General features: G+C 47.9%; 7 protein-coding genes across 7 annotated transcripts; 5 read left to right on the forward strand and 2 right to left on the reverse strand.

Moving 5' to 3' along the window:
• Positions 1–338: 338 nt before the first annotated feature.
• Positions 339–3197, forward strand: BKA55DRAFT_515971 (uncharacterized protein; the record flags this gene model as incomplete). Its single annotated transcript, XM_046188051.1, has 2 exons — positions 339–489; positions 586–3197. 2 exons carry the CDS (start codon positions 339–341, stop codon positions 3195–3197), a joined length of 2763 nt encoding a protein of 920 aa, XP_046047281.1.
• Positions 3198–5590: 2393 nt separating this feature from the next.
• On the forward strand, positions 5591–6026 carry BKA55DRAFT_540974 (uncharacterized protein; the record flags this gene model as incomplete). The annotated part of the gene is made up of 2 exons (XM_046190324.1): positions 5591–5867; positions 5920–6026. 2 exons carry the CDS (start codon positions 5591–5593, stop codon positions 6024–6026), a joined length of 384 nt encoding a protein of 127 aa, XP_046047282.1.
• A 621-nt stretch (positions 6027–6647) lies between these two features.
• BKA55DRAFT_691871 (uncharacterized protein) lies at positions 6648–7130 on the reverse strand (the record flags this gene model as incomplete). The annotated part of the gene is made up of 3 exons (XM_046199683.1): positions 6648–6660; positions 6710–6800; positions 6854–7130. The coding sequence occupies 3 exons, from the start codon at positions 7128–7130 to the stop codon at positions 6648–6650; spliced, it is 381 nt and encodes a 126-aa protein (XP_046047283.1).
• A 295-nt stretch (positions 7131–7425) lies between these two features.
• BKA55DRAFT_74269 (uncharacterized protein) lies at positions 7426–8207 on the forward strand. The gene is made up of 2 exons (XM_046201514.1): positions 7426–7963; positions 8016–8207. The coding sequence occupies exons 1-2, from the start codon at positions 7720–7722 to the stop codon at positions 8171–8173; spliced, it is 402 nt and encodes a 133-aa protein (XP_046047284.1). The 5' UTR covers positions 7426–7719; the 3' UTR covers positions 8174–8207.
• Positions 8208–13977: 5770 nt separating this feature from the next.
• On the forward strand, positions 13978–17026 carry BKA55DRAFT_691873 (uncharacterized protein; the record flags this gene model as incomplete). Its single annotated transcript, XM_046199684.1, has 2 exons — positions 13978–16251; positions 16301–17026. The coding sequence occupies 2 exons, from the start codon at positions 13978–13980 to the stop codon at positions 17024–17026; spliced, it is 3000 nt and encodes a 999-aa protein (XP_046047285.1).
• A 638-nt stretch (positions 17027–17664) lies between these two features.
• On the forward strand, positions 17665–19330 carry BKA55DRAFT_572985 (uncharacterized protein). The gene is made up of 4 exons (XM_046193175.1): positions 17665–17779; positions 17850–17966; positions 18055–18378; positions 18426–19330. Exons 2-4 carry the CDS (start codon positions 17856–17858, stop codon positions 19305–19307), a joined length of 1317 nt encoding a protein of 438 aa, XP_046047286.1. The 5' UTR covers positions 17665–17779; positions 17850–17855; the 3' UTR covers positions 19308–19330.
• Positions 19331–19403: 73 nt separating this feature from the next.
• BKA55DRAFT_74448 (P-loop containing nucleoside triphosphate hydrolase protein) lies at positions 19404–21794 on the reverse strand. Its single transcript, XM_046201598.1, has 5 exons — positions 21550–21794; positions 20961–21498; positions 20721–20909; positions 19870–20667; positions 19404–19822 (listed from the first exon to the last, which is right to left on the reverse strand). Exons 1-5 carry the CDS (start codon positions 21592–21594, stop codon positions 19500–19502), a joined length of 1893 nt encoding a protein of 630 aa, XP_046047287.1. The 5' UTR covers positions 21595–21794; the 3' UTR covers positions 19404–19499.
• Positions 21795–22033: the final 239 nt, after the last annotated feature.

A 22033-nucleotide genomic window follows, 5' to 3' on the forward strand; every position in this document is an offset into this window, starting at 1 on the left:
TTTCAGTGCTAACTAGCCCCATCCCAGCCCAGTCCAGCACGCCCCAAGCATCAGCATCAGCGCGGGGCTTCGCGGCAAATCTCATTCATCAGGGCAGGTCCATTTTTGGGCCCATTCCCCAAGCTTCTTTCCACCTCAGTCTCATCTCAATCTCATAACCTCCCACCAACATTCATCTTGCAGCAAATATTCTTCATTTTGGCTTAATCTTTTGCCATATCTATTTATTTGTTCACCTATTTCAGGATATACTCGTCGCGACGTGACTCTAAACCTCCGATCTTTCGGACCCCGGCCCCCGCGGCCACTCATCGCATTTTAACTCGCCTTCACTCACAATGAGACGCCAGAACCGTTCGTGCGACCAGTGTCGCAAAGCCAAGCGGGCATGCGATGCGCCTTCGCTATGGGATATTCAGAGAAACTCAGAGAGGCTTCGAACCGGTGGTGACAGCACCAGCGGTACCTCTCTTGCTGAGGAACATCTTGGTGAGTTGGTTTGCTCTCCTCAATCCTCCTCCTCCCCCCTCCCGCGCCTTTTTCCCGACTTCGACGACGCTAACCGAGGGGCCAATGAAACCACAGATGAGATTGATTCTAGAGCTCTACGATGTTCATACTGCCTTCGTACTCGCAAACAATGCACATTTCACTGGGTTCGCGCTCAACTACAGACTGGCCCTGCTGCCACAAGCTCAAATATCAACAACGAAGTACCTGCTCAGAATGGCGCACCACGCCGCGTTCCCGATCAATCGCGCGCAAAGGCCAAGCGTCAACGTCCGCGCCCTCAACAGCAGCAACCAGGACCTTCGCCGACTCAAGCTCCTCTACCAACGAACCAAACGCTTGATGTTAATGCAACTGCCTTGCTAGATATGTTACAGGCACCTCCGACGGCACACGACTTGTCATGCTGGGGACCAATGGATACAACTGGGTTCGGCAACTTCTCTGCCTTTCCTCACACAACTTTCGATACCATGCCTGTGAACGGCGTCTTCGATCCGACTGCTTTCGATGCTGGCCTTCATAACAGCGTCTTACAGAGTCTCGAACCTCATTCTACACCAGCACACCCGCACCCAATGGATCTTACACCTTCTACAGACCTTTCCGGTCAAGGACTGCATTCACGACATCAAACTGCTGAGGAGGAAAATGGAGACAATGGATGGCCCCTCTTTCAAACCCAATCCGTTGGCAGCGATGTTCCGTTCCAACCTTCACCTTCTGGTTCCAACTCATACGAAAGCGACATCTCTTCCCGGTCTCTCAGTGTGCGCCACTACCCAGAAAGTATAACGAGAAGCTACAGCACCTCGATTTCGCCATTCTCAGTGACACACAATATGATGACTAAGACGAACAACAACTTGATTTCGGACAACTTAATGAGGATATACCACGATGTTTTGGAGCACGCCCTGTCTTGCTGGTTGTCGGAAGAGACATGCCCTTATAAGCCCAATACCATCACTCGGCCGTCCAACAACGGTGTGAGTTGGCTGGCATCCCATTTCGAGGGGCTCAGTGTTGGTCAGCCAAAACAACAAGACAACAGAATTTATCGGCGTGTTATTCAGCTCGACAAGCAAGCACAGAATACGAAACTGATCCGGCTCAGTAAATCAGAGGACCGAGCTGCTTCGAAGGCTCTGCATTTGGCTATTATGGCATTTGCTACCCAATGGGCGCAAGGCAGTCAACGTGAGCGAGACAGGTTCCCGCAGAACTTGACGCAAATGGACAGCATGAGATCGGAGTTTGACGATATCAACGAAGACTTTGACCGAACACTTCAGAGGACTTTTTGGGCACAGGCTAAGCGGGCATTGCAGGATTGCTCAGATATGGAATGCTTCCGTGTGGTTTGTGCTGACTTGATTATGGGACTGGCACAGAAACCGAGAGACGAGGAGGATAACGACAACAACGATATGCCGTTTGGTATGGGCAACTTTGGCGATAGTCCCATCGCTTCGGGTGAGGGATCGATTGCGTCTCAGCTCAGTGAGATCATTGCCGCAGAAGGACCGCCAGTCTTTATGGAGCGAGCTGCAAGGAAGATGCATGCTCTCAAGTTTCAGTACGAGGCTCGTGAGACAGGTGTGTTGGATGCCTCTGGAAGTTCTCTAGGCTTGGAGAAGGCTACATCTGCAGAGTCTCTGAGTGAGGAGGACAAGGGTACTATTGGTCTTGTCTACTGGATGACAGTCATGTTCGACACTGTGTCTTCGTCCATGAACGGCCGGCCTGTGGTTGTTTCAGATGAGGAGTGCCACCATGACCCGACTTATCCTGACCATCCAGAACACGAGTCCTACAACATCGAGTACCGACCGCAGGACGCCAGATGGTGGGCTGAATTATTTGTCCGCGACAACAAGGAGGGTGTTCTTCGGTGGCCCTGTTCGTACGATGCTGCATCCAAGGGTGTCGTCACTGCAGCTCCTATCAAGGTCATTCTCTTCCGACACGTCTCGTACCTGCAGAACACGGTCAGAAGTCGATACCGAGGCGAGCCTGTCGAAAAGGTCATTTCGAACGCCATGGCCGTGTACAAGCACTGGAACGTGAGTTACGGTGCCTTCTTCAGGGATCTGGTGGAGCAATACGACAGTGTTCCAACACTCATTCAGAGCTGGTTCGTATGTGTGGTGGCTCATTTCCATTGTGCTGCCCTTCTCCTTGCGGATCTGATTGAGCTTGTGGATGAAAACAAGCTGGGCCTAGATTACTCGACTCAAGTGCGACAAGCAGCCAACGTTGTTGTTTCACTACGAAGAGACAGTGCAGCTATTCTGTCGGACCTTGCACGAGTCTCGACACGCCCTCGAGCTGGTGATGTTCCTGGCACGGGTATCTCAGATCTGCACTTTGCAGTTGTCGAGGGTTCTATCCTAACAGAGCCATGGACCATGATACTCATTAGGGCATTTACTAAGGCGGCCATTCTGCTCCTTACTGAAGTGGAGGAGAAGGTACGACATGAGCACGCACCACCCGAGACCCCTGGCGTCATGAACCTAGTCCGCCGATGCGAGGACTGCACCAAGGCGCTTTGGTGCCTGGGCAAGAAGTCGGATATGGCTCGCAACATTGCTAGCATCTTGTCTTCGGCACTGGGACCGTACATGATCCCAACGACCATCTCACATATGCCCATGTCATCTGTCGAACCGGTTATGGTCTAAATTCTGGCAAATGGGTGTCTAAGTGTACTTATTTGACGAGCGATTAATGGGATTGGATATTGGGGTAAGAGTTGGCATAATCAGCGAAATGAACGAGCGAAGGCCATAACCGTATATGTATTTATGGGGACCCATTGGAGCGAAACAGTCATTATCGTTTATGAGGCGTTTGTGTAGGGGGTCCAGTATAGCCTGTGCCTGTATGACATCAATGTCAAATTGTTTGAAGCATTACCCACGGCGGCTCCGTAAACTGTTTAAGATACCCCGAATGAAAGTGACTATTCATCGTCATTATCCTTTGGGAGTTCCAAAGAATACAAGCTACAACTAGTCACAAGGTTCTTGTATGCTGTGCCAAAGTCGGACCTCAATGAACGATCCTTTTCTTTTACACCGGCACGAACATATTAGAAACACATATGAGGCTCGAATAAGCTCAGATATCTCGCATGCCTTTTCAGCCTTACCTTGATTAATATCACCTGAGACTCAAGATGCAATGTAACAACGTTCGTCGGATCCAGTAACGTAGTGTGTTTCCCGATATGGAATATCGCTTGGTGGCTAAATCTTCCTATTGGCTGGGTTGGCTAACCTTCGCTGACCACATATCTCAAATTTGGAGAGACATGAAAAGCTCGAGAACCATGTTATGCCCTTGTTGGTCTAGAAACGAGATTAGAACTCATTGAAGTTACTCTCGAAATCGAAGCTCTCTTTTTTTTATACTGCTTAGATGTGTGACTTGAAGTGGAGTGAAATGTTTCTGTCGAGGAATTGTTTTTACACTCTCAATATTATCTACAGATCAGTCAATACCTTAATTATAGTGACTCTAATACTTGACTGAACCAAGACTCATAATTTACCACCACTATCGTTAATTTGAGATCGCCAATATGTTTCTCTGTGCTTGTGCTCTTGGAACACTAGAGGCTATCCATGACCTTCCTGGGCTTCCAGCTGACCCTAAACCCTTTAATCGCTTCAATTTCGAGAAGAATTGGAAGAGCCTCAGAACCTGGTCAGTATCTTCGGTGGAAATTCTCAGAGGGCTCTTTAAATGTCGACTAACCTGCTCATATCTCAGTGAGGCAGCTAGTCGTGGGCTATGAGATTACATATAGCTTTGGCAGCGACAAGATAGACACCAGCCTTGTAGTGGGACGCCGAATCACTCGAGGTTGGAATAAAACTTGGAGTAACTTACTGACCAGTACGGCTACTTTAACTTGAATACTTCAGACGGAAACGCAAGTCCGCGAACATAGCTCAAAATCCAGCAGGTAAAATTTCCAATGTGTGGCACGTTATACTGTGGTTGAAGGCTCCGGAGAGATGGAATCTGACGAAGCAGACTCAAAAAGCTCCTGGGATTGAAAAACTTACACACGGGTAGCTCTTATTTCTCCAAAGAGACAAACTTTCTGTGCCATATCACACATGAATGTGTGCTTGTAAAGCTTGGAGGGGACACTCATGGTCCTGCTGCTACCAATTTTATCTCTTGAGAACTCGGTGGCGTTCAACGAGTGTCTAAATTGCACTAAGAGGGAACCTGTTTGTGTAATATGCTGAGACTGCATGAGTGAGGTGGTGTACTGGAGGTCACTGATTGTTGGATATGTCTTCTGAGGGTCGAGATTCGTTCCAACGTAGTGGAGATTACAAGTTGTCGGTCATGCGATGTAAGACTGTATGAATCGTAATACAATTGGCTGATCATCTGCTTGATGAAGATTCCTTACCCAGAGACAATCTTAAGCACTGGTTCCGTGGCTGCAATGATAGTGGTTTGGTGGTATGTCTCCAAACTTGCCCTATATGTTAGCGAATAGTTTCTTACCTGCAGTGCAGTGGTTGGCAAGGACTAAAACTGAATCGTGATTCACTTTTGAGGCTGTGATGAAGTTATAGCATTGTTTGGGTATGGAAACAAGACCTCAAGCCAACAAACTGTTTGTGGGCTGACTCACCAATGCTTTGTCAGAGCTGAAGTTAATACCGTACCATCTCTCCAAGATCATAGAATCTAGATATTACAGTCATGCTCCCCGCTTGTAAGAGAATACCTGCTAAGCTTAATCCCACTTCATTTGCAAGGTAGAGTCGTCTGGTCACTTGCTCTCAAGCTCCCTCCTATCATGAAGACAGGAGTGACACTCGAGCATTTGCAAGACCTGGCAGCAATCTAACGGACTCAATCAACAATACTAATGAATTACTTACCCCGTTTCATATCATTCATGAAGCAGATATGCTCTTCCGAGTATATAAAGAGCCCTGCAGTCACGCTTTGTTTTCCACCAACTACACATTACTATCCAAATCTCGCAGTCTACTCAACATATACTCATTAAAATACTACAAACCCTCTACTAAATCTAGAAATGGCTCTAGAAAGCTTTTCCCTGCAAATGAGTGATGTCTCCTCAAGCTTCGTCGAACTCATGTACGAAGCCAACAAGCGCGGCAACCTCGCAGGCTGGCCTGAAGCCTCCAAACTACAGTCCTTTCGACAGGACTTCAACTCTTGGGTCCGAGATCACGGTATGAAACTCGACTCAAGGATTTCCAGTTCTACTCCGAGCTATCCTAACGAACATGCCGTCAAACGATCTGCGATCAAGCTAACACTTTCCACCCTGAACTCCCAAATCCAGCTGCGTAAGTACCCGACCGTATGCTACAATTGAGTGGTGCTGACATTATTGGATAGTTAAGCAGGATTATAGTGATGGCCCTGGCGTACGCACGGCATCGGGGGCGCAGAGTAATGCAAGTAGCGTTGAGAGGAGCTTGACCGGTCTTTCGAGGCGGTCTTAAGAAGACTATTGACAAGATCGAGGCATTTTTTCTTGACTACATCAATTTCTATATTTAGCATAGACAACTCTTTATTACCCTCTCTGCTCTGTGTTGTATTGCTAGCTTGGTTATTACTTTCACTCAATACAAACAGCGGCCCTCGAGATATATAAAGTGACAACTGTGGGCAATAAGGTGGTTTTACAGATGCCCAAGCCGGAATGGAACCTGTGACTGGGAGATCTTTAATGTCTATTTTTGGACGTTTTTATATCAACCCCGTTGTGGTAGGACCCCAATACTTCAGAATGGATGCTACGGACACTCTCCATCTCTTACCTTAGCAGATGAATACTACACATACAATCATCAGGAGCCTCTCACCAAGCCCAAAGGGGAATTTATAGCGACTGGGTATGAGAATTGGCTATTTAAAAGACTGAACTTTGAAAAGGTTGGATGCGCTTGTGGAAAATCCCAAAGAACGCAGATAGGCACCAAAAAGACAACCTAAAGGCCTTACAATAAACCTTTGAAACTTGAAAAAAATACTTTCTCTGCGTCCATTAAACCATTTTATCCTCGCGCTCTGAATTTGGCAGGTGAGTAATCTGTCTTTTGGCTGTCAGCTTTCTATCCCTAATCAGTACCCCTAGTATATATGTTAGCCAGGCAGTTACCCAATGCAATGCGAGGATTACTTGCCGCAGTGGTACATCTCCTCAATCATTTCGATGGCTATGTGCAAAAAGTGAAAGTGATTTCCAGTCTTGTGCAGAAGTGCCTCGTGGACTGAACGCTGAGTGTTAGCCCTGCCCAAACTTCCATGACTGATCATTACATACGGTCCTCAACGGCGCGACGTACAGACTCCAAGCATACTGGACGGCCACTTGCTGCAGTCGATTTCCTCAATAGTTCTGCATGTCGAAAATGGGTGGTGTGGGCCCTGGGGATGCGGCGCGGTATAGCTCTCGGCGGAAACAGCTCGCCACCTTCAGGGATAGTCCTATAGCTTTTTACCCAGTTCATGAAGACCACCTCCATTATCTCGATAGTTTCCCAGTCAGGGTAATATGCGTCTCTATTTCTTGACGCCGACTTTACTTCAGGGAGGTCCATGTTTTTTTAAGACAGAGGCGAACGGATAACGCGATAGATGATACGCGAAGAAAATCGCTGTGTCGTACAGTACGGAGGTGTCGACCTGACATATCGACGACAGATAGTTTTTGTAGTAGTAACTCGATTGATAAGTATAACGAAATGGCTTAATGCAGATGCGTACTGTTGATGTACTTGTTGTTCGTAATAATGTAAAGTGCAGATATGTTGTAAGTTAATGTAGGCTTGATGTGCAGGTATATTCTGAGAGGAAGGTAAACACTGAACTCCATTTGATCCTGCCTCGAAGTGATCATGGCCTTAGAACTGGAAGTTAGGAGCCTTATGTTTCGTAGTCTGTTGCTTCCGTTTCTGACAGTGTTGTTGGGTCGAAGTCAGTCACGACTCCTATCGCTCATAGAGAATGGCCAAGGTCCAACCATCATTGAGCATCATCTCTAACGAACGGCATTCGATCAGCAGCACCGGTATAGAACAGTTCTAAGTACAGAGAGAGATCTACCGTCAAGGCTAGATCGTGTTCTCGAGACTTGAATCTTCATTCCCTTATTTTAATCATCAACGTGACCAAACCCATATCAGCACCATGGGTCACCTCTCACAAATCGAAGCCATCATCGAAGCCTACAACGACATCCTCTCCAACTATCTAGAGAATGGCGAAGGTCCTTTGCACATGCCCAAGAGAGAAGTTATCATAAAACAAAAGTCGGATTTCAACTACTGGGCAATACATTCGGGCGTGTGCATGCCAGAGATTGAACTTGAACACGAGTTCGAACGGGATGCGATAATAGGGCTTGATGACTTCATCGATGTTGCACATGATCGTGAGTTACACCGACTTTATAGTTAATATTGATGGTTCGCTCACATTATTAGTGGAGAGACTATACAAAAAAGATGCAAGTCCTAGTATCACATGGCTGGCAGACGAATACGTGGCCTCGTTGGCGGAAAAGCTAAGCTTACTGGCTCATACATTCGGCGTACTTGTGCCTTCATTGCAAGAACAAGGACCGGCTTCTGGGACTCGGTGAATTGGAACTTGATGAAATTTTGGGAAAAGTTGATTATTATAAGCATATGCAGCTGGGGTTCGTTGGTATTATATATGAACGCTTTGCAACAACTCATTATACCAGCTAGCATCTTCTTCTAGCGAATACACATTCTCAGCGTCGACTTTATGAATGACTTGGTGTTCTACGGTAAATTTCGTTATCGAGCATCCACGGATTCGTCGAGCAGTAACGGGTAACACTAATGCGGTGATGCATGTATTTACATTCATGGCAGACTTGGACGCGGAAAACTCACAAGTATATAGACAATAATAGATCTTTTGTTAATTTGTTGGCTCGAGAGCCAGTACGTGGCCAAGAAAAGGTTTAAGGGTAGACATTGTAATGGTTGTAGCATAGATAGCCACTACTTCCATTACAAATGCATCAACCGCAACGACGAGTATCGTATAACCTCAAAATAATCATTGTACTGATCACATGTGATTTGGAGATCGTTCGGCATCTTTAGCTTTGGCGTATTGACATTGAATACGCTACTCAAGCGCTCAATTATTGCCAAAGATGAGCCATTTACACCAAGATGCAACGCTGCAGCTTCTGCTAAGCTTTACGTCCTGATCGTTTACAGAGTCCTCACGAGACATGTTCATCTTGGCATTTCCGAGGGAAACGGGATGCATCCTCCTGGCTGTAGTGCCACCCTAAACTGTTACTGTGCATAGTAGAGTGCCAGTCGGATGCTGACCGCACTTAACGCCGTCGCAACTAAATACCCCCCGCGTTTCGCGGAGAGGTCATACGCAATGGTCATGTCAATGCAGACTGATTCATGTAGACTCGCATAGCGTATAAGCATGTCACTTTTTGGTTTATCTTCCCTTGAGAAAATTTGAAATCATGCGATTGATTTGGAGAAACCAGGAGAAGGTCTAGTGATCGACTACTGTCGGGCGAACCGTCAGGGTCTCGATCAGCATGATTTCATGAGGGTTTGAGAAACCATTCGAACCAATCGTGGTGGGTGAAGATGAGCATTTCGTCACCTCGGAGGATTGACATGCAGGATAAGCACTTGAAGATTGGTGTAGTCACTGGGAATTACGCGGGCAGAGAAAAGTGTTCGGCTGTTCGGTTCGTTAGTTGCTCGTGCTACTTACTGCCCGTCTTTTGGTGAGGCAAATTCCTCGATTTGACGTCGCCAAGACGGGATTCTACGATTTGAGATCTGCTATCAAGTGACTATTTTTGGAGGACAATTTTTACAGACCTTGATCGGCTACCGTTCGCTTAAATTTTCGGTCCTCAGGTGATAAACATCAGATATCTTCAACGCTTTGTCACCGTGGATCTGAAAACCAAGGCTTTGGATCGTAAATGAAGATCAATGCCGTCTTAGATAGCTGGATCTACCTCGATTTGATATGATCTAGCAGTCTCGAGTCAGGACAAAGGATTATCGTTTGCATGACATCTGCAGATGTTTGTTGGTGTACGTAGTATGCTTGATTGTAAAGAGCCGCTGGTTTCACATAATAATTCCCGCAAGATACACAGAGAACCTTCAATAGCGATGATCCTAGAACCTCATCGTGGAGAAAGTCACCGGACCACAGCATTATAGGGCAGCATTATAGGGCACTGAGTCGTAACAAAAAGTCATACAGAGATTCTCCCCAGTTCGATCTCGACGCAGATGTAGAGTAATTGTGATAACGTTATCCACAAAACCACAATAAAATACCTGGAGTTGAAACTTTAAAGTTTGAAATCCCACAACGTTCAAAATCCATTAAAAAGAGAAGAATGACCTCATAAGTTGTTGATCCTGGGTCCCCTGCCCAAGGACCGGGTACCCCGGTCTTCAGGATCGAGGCTTGATGGTCCAAGCTCTATTCACGGCCTTGCCCGAGATTGGAGCGACTGAGGAAACGAGACTAGAAGGCTTCTATCAGCCTTCTATTAAACAAACATGAAGCATGGACGCACACAACCAAGGCCTTTTCAATAAAGTGGCAATTGGTTACAGGGAAGATGCTTCCAGCTGAAAGGTGACAACTCACCGCTGTCAGGACGACGCGTGTTGATGTTTACGAAAAAGAAAGCCTAGATAAGGCTTGTAGAGCGTCACATCCAAGGAATCTTTTAGAGTTGACGATCAGCGCTGAGTTGGCAAGCCTGGGCTCTCTGTGGACCGTTACAACTCCCGAGCGCAAATTCACGGTTTATCGTTTACTGAATCGCAAGAGCTTCTGTTTCTAGGCCATGTTTAAATTAATCTAAGCGTTAATGGCCTGGTCTTCAAACTGGAACCACTGCCTCACCATTGAATGCACGAGCCTCATGAGCAAGGGTCTTTATGACCAAGAAATTTGACACGAAACTAGGCTCTTCAAGGCGGCGCTGAAACAAGGTCTGTTCATTGACGAGAAACCGTTCGCTTTGGATAGAGATAGAAGTATAATATTCATCATGTGCACGGTTTGTGATTGGACTTGTTAGTTGTATGTATATAGGATAACCGGAAATGAAACGGTTGCAAGTAAGCCTTATTCTACGGAGTTACCTCCGATGATATTCCCAAGATGCACTGAAATCATATCATATGGACAAGTAAGCTAGAAGTAGGGCGAGATATCGAGCCTCATTCAGCTGTGCATAAAACTCGCAAGTATCGCCTCGGCAAAGACAAGCCGGGCAGGATAGTTGTCGGCATCATGGATCAAGTTCGGCATTTCATGTAACCGAAAAAAGAAAAAGAAGAAGAAAAGAAGAGAATCCTTGCTATGAATGACGGATGATTTGTGCATCTATCGCCACTCCACATAGCCAGCCCATGTATCTGTCCACTCGTTGCCTTTGCAAAGAGCCTTACCAGACCCAGCGATCAACTGGCTTTGAGAAGAAAGATGCATGATCCTGGTGAATACCCTGGAAACTTTGAGGTTTTTTCTTCTTCTTTTCGATGAGAGAAAATCCTCGGATTGGGTTGAGCTTAGTTGCCTTAGTGTTAACATCATGAGTTTGTTCCTCGGAATGAGACCTTCGTACTGGAATGAGCTAAAGTGAAGCCCGAGCCCACAGATTACAACTCTTGTCAAAGTGAAAAGTACAGAACTTCATCTGCAATATGTAATATGCAACATGCTGACCTTTCGTTATGTCATCTCTCCCCAGATGGATAGACCCTAAGATCTTGGGATATTTTTTTTTAGTGGAGTCGTTCTTCTTTTCGGGACCGGGACGGCCACCTTTTCACACTTTGTTGGTGTTGATCAATCATCGAATATTCCTCTCTTGTCTAGTTTTTGAAGTCTTTACCTCTTCTCAGTGCGAACATCTTACAAAGCGGAGATTGTCACAGTCAGACTAAGATATGGTGATGGCATGAGTTTATACACACGGCACATGCCATGTCACGGCCGCAGCAGACATTACGTAGTCCGTTTTCGGGGCTTAAACAAAGACCCTTACTCTAACTGCATCTCCAAAGAGTAAAGTCTTTGAATCTAAAGACAGGGTTTCGCCTGGTGCCGCGTCACCGAAAGTAGCGAGCCCCATTCAATCGTACGGGGTTTGGCTCCGCAGCCTCCGGAGCTCCCTCGTTAAGTTATTCTCTCAACGATAGCGAGAGGCATTGATGAAGCTTTTTTTTACTGCTCCCCGGATAGCACGGGGAGCTTGACTGAGTGTTTTCCTCGGAAGGGTGGCTTAGATTCCATGGTATGACCTCAATTCGACGGCAATATAATACCCCAAGGTCAGACTCACTCAGACAACATGGCTCGTAGATAACGCCTCTCTCTCTTGTTCTTCTCACATATTCTTGCCGCCCCCATCTGTGCTCTTCTGTCTCTGTCTCTGTCTGCTATGACTGCATCGTCATCATCACCACCAAGATCTTTTTAGTGCAGTGTCTTGTTCGAGCGGTACAAGAAACCCTGTCTGGGACAGCTGTCGCCCTTTTGGGTCACCTCAGTTCCTGTTCCTTGTCAGATCCTAAGTTGACTCGTCCGTTACCTTGGTTGTTCCTGTTACATACCTCGACTCGTACGTATTAACTTAATTTACTTCTTGCTTGGATTCCTGCTTTTTGTCCGACGACCAACTTTTCTATACTTTTCGTCTCATTTCCCGTTCAACCAGCCCAGATTTGGCCAGCTCCTCGCTTGTCTATTTCGCTCTGGCCGGTCTCAAACTTCAGCCCAACAGCCTCAAGTGAACCGTGCTTCTCATCCGTTTGGCATTGGTGTTGGCGCCTAACGATTTCTTTCTTATTCTTATTTTATTTTATTAAGGGTCCTATTCTTCTTGTTCCCCGCCGTGTCATTGTTCTCCTCCGCCTCAGCCGCCTTGACCGCACTTGTTAACTCACCATCGTCAGGTCGAGTTTGAGCTGAGCTGAGAATCTCCAGAATCTCAGGCGACACAGAAACAAAAACGGAGAAGCGAGAGACCAGACCAGGGTTGCCGGGGCCTCAATTCTCATCACCGCCGGTGTCTTCGCGTCAGAGGCTACAGGTGCACTAGCCACAAGCGAGTCCCTTGAATCTGATGTTTCGGATTTCCATGTTTTAGCACAATTGCAAAGGTACGTATTTTTATGTTTCTCGTCTGAATATTCGTATCCAATGCAATCGTTGTCTTTTTTCTCTTTATTCCTTGATCTTCAGTCACACGCCCTCTTTTGTCTTTTACTTGATTCATCGATAACCTTGATATTGAATCATGTACTCAGTTCCAAGTGGGATGAAAGCGGATAGGATCAATCTCAGACAATCTTGCATCGATACTGCAACTGCAACAATGTCGATCACCTGTCAGAAAAGCAGGATATTGTGTTGTGTCTGTTTTCTTTATCGTCTCTTTGCTGTACATCGCTCTCCACCATCACCGCTAGTTCTTCTGCCTTTTGATATGTGCATTCCTCACAGCCATTCATAAGATGTTCTGCACAATACAACGCCAACAATACAAACCAACTCCTGCCTTTGAGTCCCATCCCCAGTCCCGTAATCCTCTGCCCTGTTTCTCCACCCTCTTCTTGTTCCTTGTCCATGTCCTTGCGCATCACCATCATCCCCACTGCCTGCGGCCAACCGCCCGCCAGAACAAGGCGTGACCCTTCCTGATCCTGGTCCCTTGACGCCTCTAGGCTCAGAGTCTAGTGCCCAAATCTGGGCGGGATGCCAGCCTAGGACATTGATGACAACTTCAGGATCCAATGCCAGCGCTTGAATTTATTTACTTGGGGAATTGATGAGCACTGCCGTTTTACTGTCCTGTGCTTTTCTTTCTTTTTTGATGCCGGGCCAGACCAGACCCATCTCATCACCGCTGCAACACTGCAACACACCGTCTCGTTTTTATTTACTCGTGCTCATCTTTAGTTGGCCCCTCCCTTGTATTCCATTCTAATCCATCACCCTCGTCTCGTCTCCAATATAACGCCCTGGATCTATTAGACCTGGTATGGTCCCGCTCACATGTTCACATTCACATTCGAGCTATTGTCTTGTTCTTGGATTATAACCAGCCTTGCCCTCCCTCACGCGCGTGCTGGACTCACAGATTGCTATTCTGCGTGTGTCTACGTCTTTCACTGCTCTTTGTTTTGAAAGCATCTGAGCACATACCTCCACTTCCTGCGCCTGCGCTTGCCTACATCATCCTTTTACACCCACTACTTTTTTTTGCGTTGCATTCTTAATTCTCGCTCCTTGGCTGGCACCACCCGCATTTTCTCTTGGCTTTATTGGCCTCGTCATCGTTTAGACAGAAAACCGTTGCAGTGCAGTACAGTACAGTTGTTAACCACCATGACAACAACAGCTTCGGTCCCTGAATCACCACAGCGTCGATCCGCTTGGGTTCCTTCTCACGAAAACATCTACTATCGACCTCGTCTCAACAAGAAAAAGTCTGTATCAGCTGGTCGATTTCCTGCGCCGTTAATCGGTCCTCGAAGATCTCGCCCCCAAGCAATTCACATTGTTAGCTATCCCTCGGGATACGTTCCTCGAGAACTACGAGCAGAGAGCAGACCTCAAACACCTGAACTGCTTGTCGAGCCTCGACGCGCACCTTCATTGCAACCGACTCCTACTAACACGTCCAACGCGAGCAACAGCACCAGCGATTACCTCAGCAACAGTGTAAGCAGTAGCCAGAGAAAGAAAAGCTTCAAACCTCGTGCCGCCGTACGCCGCAGAGATAAGCTCCTGAGCTCATTTGCCTTTACAAACCCTGAGTCTGGTTCTGAACCTTCATCAGCATCAAACTCAGTATCTGCAGGCATTGATACTTCGGGTCTTGCAGCAGCCGAAGCGCTATCGACAAGTGCAGGTATTGACCGCTCAACTCGGCAAAGTGTGAGCGCTATTTCGAGTACAGCAAGACCAAGTACAAGGACCTCGAATACAGGCCACTCAATTGGTCAGTCTTGCCAATTGGACCTGGACCTTCCCGGCGAGTCTGCGATTGGGTCGAGATTTACTGGGGCAGGTGCATCCCCGCCAGCATATGACGACATAAGCTCACGCCCCGGTTCCGCGGCACCTGTTGACTTAGCCTCTGCATCCACTGTAACGCCTGTTACCAACAACTCCAATTCTGTCAATTGCAACACCAGCAACAACAACCAAACACAAACAGCCGCCGCCGCAACAATGGCGACTGCACGATCTTCGCATCCGTCGTTGGCGTTGACCAACCCTAATCGCAACAGTTTTATGTCGGCTCGTTCATCAAAATCCGCTGTCACTTCAGTCTCTGAGTTGCCGAAACCCGTCGCTTCCGGCAGTGGCGTGTCATGCTCAATTCTTCTCGCTGAGCCAAACATTTTCCTCTCAGGTTTTGATCATGATGGCCATGGCCACCGCGAGGGTCAGAGTGGTACCGCTCTATTAAGAGGCAAACTTCAATTGCGAGTCACAAAAAACGTCAAGATCAAAGCCGTTCAACTCAAACTTCTTGGCCGTGCTCGCACTGAGTGGCCCGAAGGCATTCCTCCTCTCAAGCAAGATGTGTTCGAGGAGGAGAGTCTGCGCACTCAAGTACTGACATTTTTCAATGCCATGAATGACGGCTGGGAATCCGACTATGGCAACCAATGCACTTATCGCCTTAAGAGCAGTTCTCCTAACGGCAGCTCTACAAACCTCGTCCGCCCAAATCCATCATCATCTCTGACCCCGCATCAAAATAACCTTTCTGCTAAAGAAATCAAGCGCTTATCTCTGCAAAGCGTCCAGTCGCGAAGTTTCCAAAAGGGCGACAGTCCTATTGCCACTCCTACACAAGCCAAGGGATACAAGGTCTTCTACCCTGGTACTTATGACTATACTTTTGAACTACCCATCGATCACCACCAGCTAGAAACAACCAAGCTGCAGTATGGATCCGTTAAGTGGGAATTGCATGCGACCGTTGACCGAGCTGGAGCCTTCAAGCCTAACCTTCACGGCACCAAGGAAGTGTCTATTGTTCGTGTGCCTGATCAACTCTCCCTTGAGATGACGGAACCTATTTCTATTAGCCGCCAGTGGGAAGACCAATTGCACTATGACATTGTCATCTCGGGCAAGAGCTTTCCTATTGGTAGCAAAATCCCCATTGCCTTTAAGCTTACACCACTTGCAAAGGTTCAAGTGCACAAGCTCAAGGTTTATGTAACAGAATCGATTGAGTACTGGACCAATGATAAGCGAGTAACACGTAAAGATCCAGGCCGCAAGATCTTGCTACTCGAGAAGTCTGCTGGAAAGCCTCTCGATTCGTCCTACGCTTCATCTGAAATCCGAACCCTTCGCGGTGGCGAACTCGACCCTGAGCAGCGACGAGAGGCTCGTGAAGCAGCTGCTCGAAGACGCGCACAAGAAGCTGCCCGACGACAGACCACGGCCGAGCCCCTTCCTGAGCCTTCGGCTAACCTCCTGGGTGACCTGGATCTGGGACTCGAGACCATCTGGGGTTCAACAGAAATCGAAGCCAATGTGCAGATTCCTACTTGTGAGATGATGGCCAAGAACAAGGAGCTACGACTCAACCCTGACTGCAGCTGGAAGAATGTCAATGTCTTCCATTGGATCAAGGTATGTTTATTAATGATGAGTTTTGAGTTAGTAACTAACCGTTTCAAAGGTTGTTATGCGAATCAGCCGTATTGATCCTGAGGATCCCAGTGGTACAAAGCGCCGACACTTTGAGATCAGCATTGATTCGCCATTCACTGTTCTCAATTGCCGTGCCACTCACGCCAATACTAACCTTCCTGCTTATTCAGGCGCCAACTGCAACGGCACCACTTATCAGTCTACTTGTGGATGCCCTGATGCTTTCACCGTTCCTACCGATGCTTCACCTAGTTCTTCAGAAGGTTCACTACCCGGTGTCAACCCTAACGCCGAGAACCTCCCGGCGCCACCACAGGCTGCCCATCTGGCCGACGGTGTCAGTGGACAACAAGAACCACGCCCGATTCATCTGCTCAGAGTTCCAAGCTTCAACCCTCCTGCTTTCGAAGACGATATCGCACCACCTCCCGCTGCCGAGCTTGTCACAGATGTACCTGAACCTATGATGACTCCTCCACCCCAGTACGATGTTGTGGTGGGAACTCCTAGTGTCGACGGCTTGGCTGATTACTTTGCACGATTGGCCGATGCAGGCTATGAGGGACATGAGGATTCAGAGTCGGACCCTGATGATTCTCCACCCAGAATTCTGGACCGTACTGGGCGTGTTAATGTCGCCAATCCTCGAACCCCTGGAGGTCGAAGGATGCCCAGTCGAAGTCTAGAGATTTCTCGCCCCACCATTCAACTCGATATGAATGCTCTCCGCGCCCGAGCTGGACGAGCAGTGTGAAGAGCACTGGCCGTTTGTGTTTGGATATGATAGGAGAGGAGAGGTATACCTCACAAAGGCATGCTCACTTCGAGCGTGTCAGCAGTACATACTGGCGTCTACGCCGTTTACGATATTTATGTCATTTTCTCTGTTTATTTTGTCTAAAGGTTGTAACAATCAAACATATGGGTTGCATTTGGCATGGTCGGTATGGACGAGGTCTCGATGGCGTTACATCTTGCTACAAGTTTTCCAACAAGGGCCAGGCGTTTACAAAGAGGAAAAGGATGGCATGCAAGTCAGCTACTCATGATTCATTTAAGCGAAGGGGGGGAGGATATACCTTGAATTTTGGGGTAGGACACATGCGCCGGAAGAACGCATACCCACGTATCGATACCACATCGTTTCCTTGACACTATCAATATATTTAGCCCGATACGGGTTTTTGCGTTACCGTTTGGTCCGTTCCACCTCAGATAAGCGAGTTGAATATGCACCTTGTTTGGATAAAAATAGACAGTTGTTAGAAGACGTTATGAAGATCGTTAAAGGGTCCAGCCGTGATGTTCAGGGTCCATTCCGCTTATTGGTGATGTCACGAAAACCCCGGTTCGTAAGCGCTAAATCGAGACACGCCGCCCAGGCGATAAGACCTCTTATCGTCAACTAACATCTCTTGGCAATCTACCTGAGGAGTACTCACTCATTCAGCAGCTTCCTATCAAAACATCACAAACAAGTCTCCAGTATCAAGTTGCCCTGTCTCAAGTAAGCGATTCCCTTTCCGGTAACTCCGGCGAGATTCACCTTGACTAATCAGTTCACTCTCATGGTACAGGACACAATGGCTGTCAGAGGTGAAGACAAGACTGATAAAGAGACGCCAGTGAGACAGCGGAAAGCTCACAAGAAGTCTCGCCTCGGATGTAAGAACTGTAAACTGAGAAGTGTAAAGGTGAGCTGACCGCTGTAACTCTTGACCACCAACCCCATATCTCAGTCATACGCTTCGCTTCACCTCAGCACTAACTAACATCTCCCAGTGCGATGAATCAAAACCATCATGTAAACGCTGTACCTCATCAGGCTTCGTCTGCTCATTCACTCAAACATCCCCCTCATCCTTTCAACTCGCCCACCAGAGCGCAGGACCAGTCTTCTCAGTGGTCGATAAGTCTCTGGGTCCTATCAACCCTGGTTTCAGAGTCCCCGTCATCCAGCCTGTAAAGGGCGGTGTCGGTGAGATTGTGCTAGACGACGCTGCCCTGGCGGCCATTGAGAGGTTCAGACTAAGGACGGTGTTCTCTGTTGGAACCCAGAGGACGAGAAGTGTTTATAGCGAGGGGGCGTTTCTGCTAGGGTTAAAGGTAAATACTCACAAAGCTTTTGTAATCTTTGAGGCTGACTTTTGTAGCACCCTTTTCTCATGCATGTCTTTGTTGCTCTGGCTCTTCTTCATGATCAGCATCTAAACCCCTGCCAAACATCCTCTCACCGTACAGCCCTCGCCTTCCACTGGTATCAAGCGACAGCCCTCTTCCACCGCCGTCTCATGGCAGCAGGTTCAGCCCCCGACCCGTCGAAACTCTCGGGCTCTGAACGTGATTCCCTCTGGGCTTCAGGAGCACTCCTCGGCGCAGCTTCAATGGCTCTTTTAGATGCTGAAGACGTGTATGGAGTATGGCCGCTCAAGAAATCCGACTCTCTTGATCTTGACTGGTTGAGAATGAGCGATGGGAAGAAAGTCGTATGGAATATTGCTGATCCGACGAGAAAGGATAGTATTTTCCACCAGTTGCTCAAGGAGCGGGATGGCCTGCCTGATGGATCTAAGGCTATTCCGCCCGACGCCCTTCCGAGTATATTCTACGACGCATTCGACATTGGGCCGTCTTCTACAGTTGTAAATAACCCATATCATGTCGCTACGTCGTTGCTCGCACAGTTACTCCCCCGAAAGATCGACGATAATACAGTGATCCAGTTTCTCACTTTCTTAACGCAACTGGACCCGAGATATAGGAAGCTACTGGAGGAGAAAGACCCCAAGGCCATGGTGCTGCTGGCATGGTGGTATACCAAAGCAGCGGCACACAGCTCGTGGTGGATGCAGAGAAGATCGGTAGTCGAGGGGCTGGCAGTCTGTATCTATCTGGAGAGGAATTGTGGGCATGTAGCAGTTATTCAGGAGTTGGTCAAGTTTCCAAGGCGGGTATTCGATGCCTGTCGTGGCAATGGAGGTTCAATGCCCTCGCAAGACAGACAACCTTTGATAGCAGGTATTCAGGTATACTAGTAGCCGATTCACAAGACAATATTATGTATTTGAACAAACGCTACAGTAATGAGAGACAGATCCAACAGCATATGGAGACCAGCTGGACTACTCAATAATCTTAAAACAACAGCAAAACGCCATATCCTTGTCCTTACATGGTATCGTGACAGCCGTAGGCATCTAGCCTTTTGGCGATTTCCCACAAGCGCATCAAGCACCTACTTTGACCTCGGAGTTAACGGGCTGCTTCTCCTTCTCTCCATCCTTGCTAGGCATCAATGGATGATTTGGGTCGTATCCAACAGACTTGACAATACCAAGTCCCTTGGTGCGACCCTCACGGAACAGGAGCCTGTCACCTGGTGCAAGGTACTCAGGGCGTTGAACGAAGCGGAACGCGACAGTTGCGCGGTCTCCTGTGCGAATGAGCGCTCGGTCAATGTCGATGATGGCACACGTTTGGGAAACAGGGCCAACGTGAAGCATGGCCTGGTACTTGGTTTTGATGGTAGTGGCGTGAGAGAGAATAAGGACTGGCAACGTTAGTTTGATTGCTTGAAGCCTTAATGTAGACACTTACCCTCTGCAACAAACTCACGATGCACCTTTGGCATCACCTGGCCTTCGATCCGGGGAAGAAGCACCATGCCCTTGCGCACATCCTTGCGCTTGACCTTCTTCAAAGCGAAAGAAGCAGACTGTCCAGCCGATGCAGCGGGAACTCGTATCCTCTTGCGTTCAATTGACTTGACAGAGGTTGGCGTGAACTGTCCCAAAGAATCAGGCCCGATGAGAACGTTGTCGCCTTCATGAATGACACCAGACTTAATGATGCCAGACACGACTGTACCTGTGAAAGGTACCGAGAACGTGTCATTGACGTGGAACTCGAATGGGGCATCGGAGTTGTAACGTCCGTGATGGGGGAGAATGTTCAAGAACGTCCTGACCAGGTCGAGATTCTCCCCTGTGACGTTGGAGACGAGGAAGACAGGGCATATCCGCTGACTGACGAACTGAGTCGCTGTGTTGATACATTCCTCGCGAGTCTTGATGAAAGTTGGTATCTTTCGAGCTCCAGGACTCTTCATGATCTTGGTGATCTGCGTCAAGGTCTGCTCCAAAATGTTGGGAGGGCAGATATCGATCTTGGTGACGACAACCATAACAGGAACGTTAAGAGCCAGAGCAATACCCAGGTGCTCTTTGCTCATGCCAATAAGACCGTTGTTCGCCGCCACCATAAGAAGACAATAGTTTGGACTGCTTGAGAGCAGTCCGAATACTGTCGTTCGAAGATACTTCTCGTGGCCAGCCAAGTCAGTGAAGGTGATAACCTTTGCACTCCTCTTGCCGATTTCCTCCCAAGACAGCTTGCCTGCAGGATGTCAGTATGGCCATTTGTATTAGCTAACGGTAACTGAAACATACGCCCAGGAGTGTCAGAGGTGACGACCTTGCCCATGGTGTCAAAGCCCATGATCTCCATACCAACCGAACTGGTTCGCCCTGACTCGATTTCGTGCTTGTGCCGGAAGAGATTGACTCGAGCTTTACCTCGTCCATCATCAAGATCTCCCTTTACGAGCACGCCCAACATGGAACTCTTGCCTGCGTCGACTGCAACGTGTCAATAGTGGTACTAACCAGATGGAGCTTGGAAGAACTCACCATTCCCTACTACCGCTATCCGGGTTTCAATGACATCTTCTATTGTTGCGGGATTCTGGCGGATCAGGACCTTGCCGCTGCAGCTCTTATCCTTGGTAGGCTTGTCGGTAGTGCTCGCGGCCTCGAGGTCGCCACCGACATTCTTGGACAAGAGCAGGTCGCAGTCGGCGCGTACCCCCTTTGCTGCTTCCTGAAGTGTCTTGAACGCCTGGTTCCATTGGTCGAGGGTCAGCTTCATCGATTCGCCATGGTTCTCATATCCGATCTCGAAAACGCATTCACCGAAACCCTCCTCTAACCGGTCAGAGACAATTTCCTCCAATTGTTTCAGTGTATCTTCAGTCGATCCAAGGAGAAGGTCCTTGAGAGGCACTCGTGGTGCTGATTCGGCAAGATCAAGATTGTCGAATAGCTCATCGAGCTCTTCGTGATGTTCGGTATTTGTGTCTGTTATCTCGGCTGTGCTCGTCGTCGTTCGTGCGGTCGGGTACCGTAGGTTCTGCTGTTGCTCTACATAATCCGCGAAATCGCTGAGCGCCTATGTCAAGCATGAGTGTATATACACCGCGGATCCTAAAGATAAACGAACCGATTCGCCCTTGCGCTTCTCGTGCGCTAATGGCTTCGCCGACATTATAACGATGAGGTCATGCGATTTATACTGGATAGAGTATTCGTGTAATCATTGAATTGCAAGCAAGTGATAGATTGAAGGCCAGAGAATTATTTAAATGATTGGAAGAATGACTCTCAAAAAAGCTGCGCCACTTCTCGCCGTCTGACTGTTTTGAAGTTTTGAATTCAGAAGAGTCATAGACAAAGTTATAAGTTTAAAGGTAGCACCTGATGCGCGGGGGGTTACTCACAACACGGACAGGCACGCCACGCCACGCCTGCCTATCGATAAGAGCTCAAGCTGTATGCACGGGCCTCTTGAGCCCAAAATGGTTGGATGGCGTCTCAAGCCGCATTCATTTATCGGGGTTATAAAATGCGATGAGAACCATGGTTTCATCAATGGACAACCTGTATTGGCCAACGACTTGTGATATGCCGGTGTCGGACGGGTTGTA

This window comes from Fusarium redolens (genome assembly GCF_020744475.1).
Source record: "Fusarium redolens strain MPI-CAGE-AT-0023 chromosome Unknown BKA55scaffold_11, whole genome shotgun sequence".
Taxonomy (NCBI): Eukaryota; Fungi; Ascomycota; class Sordariomycetes; order Hypocreales; family Nectriaceae; genus Fusarium; species Fusarium redolens.